Raw genomic sequence first — 11,984 nt, forward strand, 5'->3', positions numbered from 1 at the left:
TCCGGACCAGGCGGGCGGACCGTCCGCGACTGGCTCTGTCTGACATCTGACGACGCATTAAATGCAATATAGCCGTTGATATAGCCGTTACTGCTGACCGTTGCATTTTCAGCCGTTGATCTACAGGGGCGGACCGTCCGCACCAGGAGGGCGGACCGTCCGCGCTCAGCAGAATGGCCCAACGGCTAGGAAGTGGTTGGTGGCTATAAATACAACCCCAACCACCTCCATTCACTTCATCCAAGCATTCCAACCTTCAACATTCAATACAAGAGCTAGCAATCCATTCCAAGACACATTCAAAGCCTCCATCTCTCCAAGTTTCACTATTGAGATAAGAGATCATTAGTGATTAGTGGCTTGAGAGAAAGTGATCCGTGTGTCATTTGTCGCTCTTGTTGCTTGGCTTTTTAATCGTGCTTTCTTGATTCTTTCATTGCGATCAAGCTCACTTGTAATTGAGACAAGAGACACCAATCTTGTGGTGATCCTTGTAGGAACTTTGTGTTCCAAGTGATTGAGAAAAGAAAGCTCACTCGATCCGTGGATCGTTTGAGTGAGGGAAGGGTTGAAAGAGACCCGGCCTTTGTGGCCTCCTCAACGGGGAGTAGGTTTGCAAGAACCGAACCTCGGTAAAACAAATCCGCGTGTCACACTCTCCATTTGGTTGCGATTTGTTTTTCCACCCTCTCTCGCGGACTCATTTCTTTATTACTAACGCTAACCCGGCTTGTAGTTGTGTTTATATTTGAAAATTTCAGTTTCGCCCTATTCACCCCCCCTCTAGGCGACTTTCAACACCCACGCCTCCGTCAAGGATCTCGAGGGACTCATGTCGGTATCGAGGCGCTCAAGGCTCCATCCAGGGCCACAATGGGTTGTCTTATCAGTATGTTTCCACGAGGTGGATGAGGAGTTGATGTGCAGACTGATCTAGGCCAACGTCGAGGGCGTCACGCAGGTCAAGCATGTTGTGCTGCCAAGCATGGTCGAGACTCGAGAGGAAGTATGACGCCATTGTCAACATCGGTTCTAGTGTCATCTCTGACGTGCCTTCATATTTGCTCTATTCTGTCTACGCCGCCACCAAAGCCACAATACTAATAAGAGTTTTCCTCGCATCTCTCTAGCTAAATCAAGCATGGCTTGTTCGTTTGAGCCGGAATTCACCCCGAAATTGTTTCAGATGATCAAACCATATATAAATTAGACAAATAATCAAATCCTATATAAATTAGACAAATAATTTAGTGGTTACGGGTGACCATTCCTTAGGAACCGAACATGTCATAAAGGTATTGGTAGGTATACTATAAAATCAGAAAAAGTACACGCATTCCACCATGACTACTCATTTTAAGGACATGAAACCCAGGTGCTCTAACAATATAGAACAACAATTCACAATTTTATTACTACAGATCCACTTCACAAGCAAATTAGAAGAATCCACACATCATACTTGCATAAAACTTTCTTGAGTTCATCCAATGTGCACATATATCCCAAATTTGCAATAAAGATAGTAAAGCAATGTGGTATATCACTTGAAGACTTGTCTCATTCATACTATACCAAACATGTCATACTATCAAGTTTTATACATGTCGAGCAAACTTTAAATAAGAAACACTAGCTGACTAATCTTTTTAAATTTCAATATATCTTATTATGGAGTGTTTGAATATACTAGAACTAATAGTTAGTTGGCTAAAAATTATTAGTGGAATTAGCTAGCTAACAAATAGCTACCTAACTATTACTAATTTACCAAAAATAGCTAATAGTTGAACTATTAGCTAGGGTGTTCGGATGTCTCAACTATTTTTTGTCACTAACAATTAGCTCTAGTGCATTCAAACACCTCCCTATAACACGTTTACTCCGTAACAATGCACGGACGTTCATCTAGTATAAATCTGAAGACAAATAACAATTAGCTCTAGTGCATTCAAACACCTCCCTATAACACGTTTACTCCATAACAATGCACAGACGTTCATCTAGTATAAATCTGAAGACAAATTCTGCTTGTGTTAGGGGTGCTTGTGTTAGGGGGTGTTTGAATGCAGTAGAACTAATTGTTAGTTTACCAAAAATAGCTACATAACTATTAGGGGGTGTTTTAATGCACTAGAGCTAATAGTTAGTGGCTAAAATTAGTTAAGACATCCAAACACCCCAGCTAATGTTCATCTATTAGCTATTTTTGGTAAATTAGTTAATAGTTAGGTAACTATTTGTTAGCTAGCTAATTCCACTAACAATTTTTAGCCAACTAAATATTAGTTCTAGTGCATTCAAACACCCCATAACTAATTTACCAAAAATAGCTAATAGCTGAACTATTAGCTGGGGTGTTTGGATGTCTCAACTAATTTTAGCCACTAACTATTAGCTATAGTACGTTCAAACATCCCTTAATCACTATTTTGTAACTAATATAATTATCTATGGTTTCCTTTAATCTTCTTAAAATTCTAAACAGAGTCCATGGGACAAAAAAAACCATACTTTTGTATGCATATATATTTCATCAACTGTCACAGACATGAAGCATTTATCATCTTCTTGCTGCATACTTGGGAATAAAATCAGTGTTGAATGAGATCAGACGAGGTTTTTCGATCAAACTTTAGCAAGCTGCAACTTTGCAGCAGTTGATGCATTGGTGTGACTGGCCCTTGCACACGCCGCGGAGCGCGTGCATTATCGTAGTTTATTGTAAGACGGAGGGAAAGGGGAAAAACACAAGGGCAAAATTTCGCCCGGTTTCTCTCGCTGCCCATCCCACCTGTACGGTGTACGCCTCGCCGGAGCGCGCGCGCTGCGCGGGGCATGCCGGAGCTCCGCCTACCGATAAACGCCCCGGCCGCGGCCGGGTGCCGCCGCCATTCCCGGAGGCTACGGCGCCGCTGCCGCCTAATCTTCCTCCCTCTCCTCTCCCTCGCTCTCCTCTCCCTCGCCTACCTCTCCTTTTCGTCCCATGCCAACCTCCCAATCCACGGTAAGCATTCAAATGACCATGCACTTTTTTTTTTCCATCGAGAACTATCATCTTGCTTTGGGGTTTCAATTTAGTTGCAACTGGCAAAGGCATACGACCACAATCTGTTTTGTGTATGTGCGCGCGGGCAGTGGGCTGGTGGCCTCCGCATACTATCATTCTCTAGTAATGTAATTATGATCGCGTAAACTGTCTTCAGGGTGCACAAATCTTCAGATGCATTCTGGTGATTATTGCCTATCACGTCAATTCTACAGTTCCAATTGTTAGAGATACAAACATCACACCAGAAGTGAGTGAGTAGGGCCCTAAAATGTGCGTTAGAGGTTTGGTGAGTAAGTAGGGCCCTAAAATGTGCGTTAGAGGTTTTGTATTTATTTCAAGTGAAATGGCATGTTCAGGTGGGCTCCTTGCCCAGTTGCCTCAAATTGGTTAGTTTGGAAAAAACTGTGTTACAGAGGTGTTTGGTCACAAGAAATTGAATCACATCATTTTGTCACTGAGTTAAAAAAAAATAATTTACTTTGTTCATTATATTATCATATTTTCTCTGGATGACTCCAAGTTATGCTTTGCAGCAATGCATTATGGCCTGTCTAATAGGGAGAATATTTCCAAGTGGAATGGCCACGAATACAGCCCTGATGTTACAAATATCTCTATGTGAGTTCAAATTCATTTGTATACACTCAGTTGCCTGTGTTACAGTCATCAAATTTACTTCTTCTGCCAGGACTAAAGTTGAGCTGGAAGCCCCCAAAAGTCGAAAGAAACTACACAAGCGCTGTAAGACTTCTCTTTACACTCTGTACAGGCCGCGCTTCTCAAAGATGAGACATTTTTAATCAAATGCAACAAATAACTTTTATCAGCTTTTTGGGCCATATATGCACCTATTTGCATTCCATAGTTATGTATTTTATTAGTGAGTGATTGTGTGCCTAACTGCTGCATTCAGGTCCTGCCCAAAAAGGAAAAAAAAACTGCAGCATTCAAGTGATAAGTGATCTAGACACGGCTTGTTTGCTTGCCGCCCTGGCCTAGAGCCCTGGTCTAGACACAGCTGTAAATTTTTGGACACAAGGACTAGAGCCCTCAAAGACACATGCATTCCTATGCTTCCAACTCCGAAGCAAGCAGAATGACAAGCGAATTCAGTCCTTTTCTTTGCTCTTTTGGAACAGCCTTGATTGTCTTGCACTACCAGCTGGAAAAACGAGAATCCTTTACCTGTGGTGCAAGGGGAAGCAAACCCCACATGAAAGATAGTTGTCCAAACCTGGCTTGCGAAAACACAAGCAACAAGGGTATGCTGTATTGTTTATCAGCCTTATCGCAGGGAGGGCAAACAAATGGGTGATGAAGTCCTCTTGTTTCAAGGCGGTCAAATGAGACTGCAGTTGCTAGCCTGGGTTTGCATCTTGCTATATTTCAACCACATGCCCCCCCCCCTCTCTCTCTTTTCTGCTTAGGTAGGAACAAACCTTGGCATACCTTTTTTTGTGGGAATATGTATTTTATCTCAAGGTAGTACTGAATAATCTGATTAGGCCCTACCTTACATATGATCGTTGCCACAAAACAAGTTAGTTTAAAAAATCTGATAGGCCCTACCTTATATATGCTACATGAATCATTGTACAAAAATATGTTAGAGAAGTTTCTGTTTACTTACGAAATACAACATTGCAGATGCACCATGCCAAATTCAGTTTTTGCCATCAGTCGATGATCTTGTGGAGCCTGCTCACTATGGAAATTTTACACAGTTCTCTTTGAGCTATATATTGAAGGAAGAAGTATTGCTTCATAATGACTTCTTCGAACCATTGTTTGGTGGATACCAGAGTCTTCGAGATAGAGAAGAGACATACCATGCTAAAGACCAAACCCTCCACTGTGGTTTTGTTAGATGGCCAGATGATTACCCTAGTACAGGATTTGATCTGGATGAAAATGATAGAAGGTATATGGATACCTGTCATGTTGCTGTATCATCATGTATTTTTGGAAGCTCTGATTACTTGAGGAGACCAACTAAAAGCAGGGTGATTTTCTAATCTCTTTTGTATGGATGAGCTCCACTGTCCCTGTGCTGTATTAAATAGCTTGTTTCCAGTAGCAAAATGGCTTAAGTATAAGGTTTACACTTCTAGTTGATTTTTATGTTCTGTCATGATGGATATTCATTGGCCTTTACTCCTTATCAGTATTTTATTTCATGAATATTTCTTGTTTTTTATAAGTCTATAGTAATTGTACAACATACCATAACCTCTCACAGATTGGCTCTTATGCTAAGAAGAATGTGTGCTTCGTCATGTTCATGGATGAGCTAACACTGGCAACCCTTTCCTCCGAAGGACATGTGCCTGATGGAAATGGATTCATAGGCTTATGGAGAAGTGTTGTAGTTAAGAACTTACCATACAAAGATATGCGGAGAGCTGGGAAGGTGCCAAAATTTCTAGCTCATCGACTCTTCCCATCTGCCACGTAAGTCTTCAAGGAAGTATGCATGCTATGGTACCTATTTGCACAGTGAATTTGTTTATTACCAACAATGTATTTGCTCTAACAATGAATTCTATTAAATCCAAAAATACCTACAAGTACCTGCATACTTTGCTTTTTGTTGCAGCGAATTTTCCTTTTGCTATTTTGTTAGTAATGCATATGCTCCGAACACTGGTCACAGAAGGGCGTTGTTTGGGCATATTGTCCAACATGCAACAGCGAACATTGATTTCTATAGTAATATAGTTATAAACCCTTGATTTTAAATAAAAGTTATATAAGCCTTGTAAAATTGCAATATTACAGAAGTACTTTTGAAAATCTACAAACATAAATCGTTGTAAGTTTAATGTTATTATTCATATGGGCATCAATAGCCTAGAAAGGAGTGCTCTAATCACAAAACGGTATTGTTTTGTGGCTGGAAAATTTTGTCTTCTGTTTTCTCTTGTGAAGTGAGGTAGTAATTTCTCATCTTGGTAAACTGAGGGTATTTTCTTTCTAGGTATTCTATATGGTTGGATAGCAAACTGCGCCTCCATGCTGATCCAATGCTTATTATTGAATATTTCTTATGGAGAAAGAAAGCAGAATACGCCATCTCAATGCACTATGATCGCTCTTGCGTATGGGAGGAAGTAGTCCAAAACAAACGCTTGAACAAGTACAATCATACTGCTATTGATGAGCAATTTCACTTTTACCAGTCCGATGGTCTTGTCAAGTTTAATGACTCTGGCCAACTGCCTGTTCTTCCAAGCTGTATGTATCCTATGATATGGTTTAGTAAATGGCTCACAAGTATATATTTCTTGATTGACCCAAGAGTTGACCCTGTACATGAACTTTTGCAGATGTACCTGAAGGATCATTCATTGTGCGTGCTCATACACCGATGTCTAACCTGTTTTCATGCCTTTGGTTTAATGAAGTAAACCGTTTTACCTCACGTGACCAGTTGAGTTTCACATACACTTATTTGAAGCTCAGGAGAACGAATCCAGGGAAACCTTTTCACCTAAATATGTTTAAGGTAATAGCAAAGCATTTCATCATGTACAGAGACGAAGTGAGTAAGTCTATAGATTAGTTGAGGACTTTCGGCCCTATCTACCTAAACTATATGACTCCGTGACTACCCAACAGCATCAAATTAGGGGTCCAGTGTCTATGGAAAATCTCTATTTCTTTACCTAAATTCCATCTAATGTGGCATCAAATATCAGTAGGCAATAACTGGTTGTGGTAATCCATGTTCTTGCTTATTGAAATGCTAGGACCATATATTATTCGACAATAACAATTTATCGTTTAGGTAATTCTGCAGAATCAAGTAATCACCATTGCATTTATTAACGTGTTTTCATAGCCTGTCTAATACTATGGATGTCAATTTGTTGTTGAAACAGGACTGCGAAAGAAGAGCAATAGTTAAACTGTTCCATCACCGAACTAACGAGACTACAGATCCACCACCAGCTAACCTTCGTTTGGACACGATTCGTCATCCATACAGGACTGAGGCTGCCATTTGAGAAATCAACAGCAATGCGACTTCAATTTATTGTGCTGAATGTACCATAGTACCAATGTGCCTAACATGCTTGTTTGTAGAGAAAAGAAATGAACCTTTGCACAGCCGTTGGCAGTAGAATTGTAGAAATCCCAATGGTCTCACTTCCTCATAAAAAAATCATTTCGATTTCAGCTTTGTAATATAAAAATGTTCATTGAACACATGAAATGTTAGAATGACACCCTTTTAAGCTCATCGGCAAAACGTGTACCATTTTCTGGCTTTGTAAGTACATTATTGTTGTATCTCCGAATTTTTTAATCGATGGGTGTCTCCTGGTTCAACATTAAACAATCTCATGACCAGTGCGGATTCTGATGACTACTTCTATCAACACTGCAAATCTTGCTAACAAGTTGGTACTTTATTTATGGCCAATGTTTTCACATAAACGAAGGACATCTGGATATAGATTGCAACGAAATCTTGAATTCTTGATGCCAAAGCCATAGAAGCATACATGACATTAAGAAAGATGAAATGGATGCAAAGGAAACAAAGAAACTACCGAAGTCTGAATGCAACACAGGAAACAGATAATATGGCTTCTTAGTTCTTGCAGTTGCAGACCCATCAAACAAAAAGAGTAAGTGTTGAACATCTATGAACCACTTCAATACAATCACCACTTCAGTTCGCGGTCAACCAATAACCAATGTTTGAACATCTATGAACCCAGCGGCCAATGCAACTGATAAAAGAGAACTCGAGCATAAAGAAAACCGTTTTACAAGAGCAGAAGGATGCCAACTGCTAATGAATTATCTCATGACAGTTTTCTATGCAAGATAACGATATAATTTTCTATCTACTTTGTCTCTTTCCAAGAACTCTCGTTCAATCAGAGATTCAATGCGTTTCTTTATGACAACAGGATTTGGCAAGAAACGGGCTTGCAATTGCTTGGTGACCTCAGCTACAATGCTGTTATGATCCAACACCCTCCGTGATTTCATGATCCTGACAATGGCTGCTTCGATCTGAGGTTTCCTGTCCTCCTCAACCCGTTGGCGAGTCTCCTGTTTCTCTGGTTCAGATTCCTTCTGTGCCACCACTGTCCCAATCTTCACTTTAACAAGCTTGCTTGTGAACTTATCATTGAAGTAGAATGTGTCATCCTCAGATATGTCCTTGCTCATAGGCTCCTTACGGAGAACATTTTTCCCCTTGACACAAGCAAGTGACTGCAGACATCTCTTTAGGTCTGAGGCAGGTATCTCAGTATCCCGTTCAATGTCTTTGTAGGTCAATCCATCAGCATTGTTAAACAGCATGAGAACACACATCTGATAAGTGGATACATTTAGTTCATGCTTCTGGCCTTTTCCAAATGTGGCTTTTATATCAGCTGTACCCATGTTTGTTTGCCATGTCAATCTCCTGCCATTGTGAGTTCCAAGATAATATGCCCGGAATTTCTCACATACTGTAAGTATTTCAGTTGGAAGGTTGCAAGGAGGACTGGGCTGCGTAGGCCAAGAACCAGTTGTCAAAATGTGGACATCAAGCGTAGGGCCATCCCCAAGTTCCTCAGACTTCTTGGCATAGAAGTCTTGCATGGTGTCCTGGGAGGTTTTCATATCAGTGAACATGCCCTCTAGCTTGGAAGTGAACTGGTATCCACATTCTGTCTTGAGTTTAACTATCATACTTCTCTCAGCATCATCAGAAACAGTTTTGCTAGACAGGAGCCTTTTCGCCAAATGCTGCTTATAGTACTTTTCAAACACATCCTTCTCCTGGAGGTATCGGAACAGCATCATGACTTTGTCCAATATAACTTCCACATCTTCTTCCGTTGCTCCTTTAAGTCCTTTGCGGAGTTTGTCATCAACATATAATGATATGAATTCAGGTGATCGGCTGTTTAAGTTGAGGAAATACTCGAAAGACGAATTCAGAGCATTCTGGAAGGTTTTGTCATTGCCGAAGGCAACACTGATGATCTTATCATGTTTGTCCTTCTCATTTAACAAGCGTTGAACAAATTCCACTGGATCTTTCAAACTTTCTGGATCTATCACTAACTGCTTCCCTGTTTCCCTCAAGTAAGAAGTCATGACATCTCTAATCGTTGATAACCCATCAGGAACCCTTCGGAACAAGGAATACATCCGACCCAAATCTTTGTATTGGTCATCTACTAGCATGTTAACAAGCCCTGAATTTTCCATGTGAACCAATCTGTGCATGTGATTGGCTATCATTTCTTTCTCCACTACACTAGTTATCTTTGCCTCACTGCCAGCATCCAAGTAGTGTGAGACACGCTCCATTTCCTCATTTAGACGTCTCTCGGCCTTCTTAAGGTAGTTCCCACAGTCACAGCACACAATGAACTCTTGAGACTCCACACTGTAGAAGCGGGCTGAAACATCCAGAAATGGTTTCTCAAAATCGTCTTGATACACAGCAGGACCCAGGTCCATCAGCATCTTTGTTATGCTCCTCATCAGGCCTCTGTTAATCACTTCACCCATTCTTTCCCTTTTTATAAGATCCAAAAGGGTGTTAACCAGCCGACTATGGATCATGGGGGAGTGAATTATGTGATCCCTCCACAAATTCAGACCAAGCTCATGAACAGGTGTCCTATGAGATGTAGGGACATATGTCCTGTCCATGTACATAAGAATATCTCGTATCATCTGTAGTGCCTTGTTGTGATCCATCCACTTTGCATTCAGCTCCTCCAAAAATAAACCACCCTGTGCAGCCTCTATTGATTTTGATATTTCCTTCAAGCGCCAAGTCATTGTGCTCTGAAGGCCATCATACAGCTTCTCACCGTACTTGTGAAGCACCATGTTGTAGGCACTCCTGCAGAGAGAGAAAATAGCAAGTTACAATCAGGCTAGGTCACACTATATCTTGGTGTAGTGCACCTGCATCTACGTGCCATACCAGATGTTTTTGTACAGTAATTAGTAAATTTGTTAAGTCATTTTCTAGAAGAAAAAAAATCCAACAGGCACAGATTTGGAGAGGCTATAGTAAACCAAACACAAATCTACTGCTCACACAGTCACATGAATGTGTAATGTAACATCAGTGTCTACATACAACCCAGTCTCGAACAATCACAGTTATTAGCTATCATATAAAATCTGTATAGAGAGGGGTAGGAAGGATCCACAGGAACTGGTTTTCCGCTAAAAATCATCCCAAACAGACACAGTTTTGCCCGAATTTGCACAAATCTCTACTTCAGAAACACATAATTCTTCGAATGGCCGTAAGCCGAAGGCCGACAGGCGGTGATGGCCAGGTAAGGTAAGTTGCGCGGGGTGAGTTGTGGGGGTGTGACCCACCTGTAAAGCTCCTCGAAGGAGAGACCACTGGCGTTACGGTTGTAGATCTCGTGGATGGCGTGCTCGAGGACCTTCCATGTCCGCTCCGCGTACTTGGGGTCGAGGTCCACACGGTTCTTGAACGCCTCGATCTTGAAGTTGCGCTTCCTCGGCGGGCCGCCGCTGCTCATCGCCGCCAGAGGTTAGGGTTCGGGGGCGGGGCGGGGCGGGTGGGTGGACGCGGGCGGAAGCGGGATGGACACCGGACACAGGGAGAGCCGCGGCGGGGAAGAAAACCGATGGGGAAAGGGCGAAAGGTAGACGGAGAAAAACCGGTGCAAAACAAATTATAAATATACTTCATTATTCAATCTACTAATACATTAAATTTAATATTTAATTTATTTTAATCAAACTACGTTAAAAATCTATTATTTTTAAATTCATATTTGATATATTTTTAATATTTTCATATTTTAACATAGTATAAATTAGAACTTAAAATTTGATATATAAATAATTGTTCGCACCTAATCTTAATCGGGTCAATACTTTTTCCGGCCAAAGGACTCCACCTAGAGGTACTTGTCCTAGGCTAAAAAACAGGCTTCAAAAGTGTACAATCTAGATACTATATTGCGGTTATTTAAACATAGATACATCTAAGAAACTCATTTATATAAATCAATATATCTAAACCTTATATATTACTCACTAGAACCCCTCAAGATACAGTTCATTTATGTAGTTTGTATGGATGTAATCATATCTTAGACTAAGAGAACTGTGATAGAGATGTTGCTTCACCAAGATCGTCTCGTGTGTGTTTTTGCACTTACCTCCTTAGATACACCTTAAGATACAAGTCATTTATGTGTGTTGTACATGCCCAGTTTATCAGCGCAGAGTGAAGTCGTGGTAGCACCAAGTGTCCACCTTCCGTTCTTAATAGTAGTAGGGACTAAGAGCCACTACTACCAGCCTAGAATCTAGCCTGACTTGACCATAAACCAGCCCTCTGACCCATGTTAAGTCGAGGACATTCCCAAGCTTTCAGACTTCATTTTCCGGCGCTTCCTCTTGAGCCTTCGCATCCTCTTCTTCTTCCACTTGGCTCGCATCGCGTTGGAGCAGGTGGAGCGCGCGCTCGAGCTACCTCCCTGATTGCGGTGGGCCAAGTGCAAGAGGCTGTAGGAAGTTAGCTAACTTCCGACAACATTTCCGAGAGCCAAACTTCCGACGGGATGACTTTACTTCCGAGGGTTTAGCTAACTTCCTAGAGTTTAGGTCTAACTTCCTAGAGTTTAGACTCTAGAAAGTTCACTATTTTGGTGTAGTGAACCCCATGCCTCAGATTCACCTCCGAGCCCCTCGTGGCTCACCATTCGGAGTGAGTCCACGCTAGCATCCCCGTCGAACATAAATCTTATTGTCACCCGGTTTTCGAAACGACGACAAGTTATTTTTTGGAAACAAAATTATTTGGGTCTTTGCAAGAGATTGCACCTACTATCTATACTACTCTTTAAGAGCACAACGAGGGCATCCACCGAGCATCACCATGCCCCCGCCTGCTCCCGCAAGGCCTCAATAC

At 41.4% G+C, this 11,984-nt stretch overlaps 2 protein-coding genes across 2 annotated transcripts; one reads left to right on the forward strand and one right to left on the reverse strand.

The window, feature by feature from the left end:
* Window positions 1-2,796: 2,796 nt before the first annotated feature.
* LOC100191415 (uncharacterized) lies at window positions 2,797-7,359 on the forward strand. The gene is made up of 8 exons (NM_001136849.1): window positions 2,797-3,007; window positions 3,586-3,670; window positions 3,741-3,793; window positions 4,700-5,055; window positions 5,292-5,503; window positions 6,030-6,286; window positions 6,379-6,557; window positions 6,934-7,359. The coding sequence occupies exons 1-8, from the start codon at window positions 2,839-2,841 to the stop codon at window positions 7,057-7,059; spliced, it is 1,437 nt and encodes a 478-aa protein (NP_001130321.1). The 5' UTR covers window positions 2,797-2,838; the 3' UTR covers window positions 7,060-7,359.
* Window positions 7,360-7,628: 269 nt separating this feature from the next.
* On the reverse strand, window positions 7,629-10,752 carry LOC103627724 (cullin-3A). The gene is made up of 2 exons (XM_008648033.3): window positions 10,412-10,752; window positions 7,629-9,920 (listed from the first exon to the last, which is right to left on the reverse strand). Exons 1-2 carry the CDS (start codon window positions 10,579-10,581, stop codon window positions 7,880-7,882), a joined length of 2,211 nt encoding a protein of 736 aa, XP_008646255.1. The 5' UTR covers window positions 10,582-10,752; the 3' UTR covers window positions 7,629-7,879.
* Window positions 10,753-11,984: the final 1,232 nt, after the last annotated feature.

This window comes from Zea mays, chromosome 5, assembly GCF_902167145.1.
Source record: "Zea mays cultivar B73 chromosome 5, Zm-B73-REFERENCE-NAM-5.0, whole genome shotgun sequence".
Taxonomy (NCBI): domain Eukaryota; kingdom Viridiplantae; phylum Streptophyta; class Magnoliopsida; order Poales; family Poaceae; genus Zea; species Zea mays.

Excerpts from the sequence above, each read along its gene's own strand:
- LOC103627724 (XM_008648033.3), bottom strand. The coding sequence starts at position 10,581 with ATGAGCAGCGGCGGCCCGCCGAGGAAGCGCAACTTCAAGATCGAGGCG. Across the intron at positions 9,921-10,411 it reads TCCTTCGAGGAGCTTTACAG|GAGTGCCTACAACATGGTGC; the intron begins GTGGGTCACACC and ends CTCTCTCTGCAG.
- LOC100191415 (NM_001136849.1), top strand. The coding sequence starts at position 2,839 with ATGCCGGAGCTCCGCCTACCGATAAACGCCCCGGCCGCGGCCGGGTGC. Across the intron at positions 3,794-4,699 it reads AAAGAAACTACACAAGCGCT|ATGCACCATGCCAAATTCAG; the intron begins GTAAGACTTCTC and ends ACAACATTGCAG. Across the intron at positions 5,504-6,029 it reads CGACTCTTCCCATCTGCCAC|GTATTCTATATGGTTGGATA; the intron begins GTAAGTCTTCAA and ends TTTTCTTTCTAG.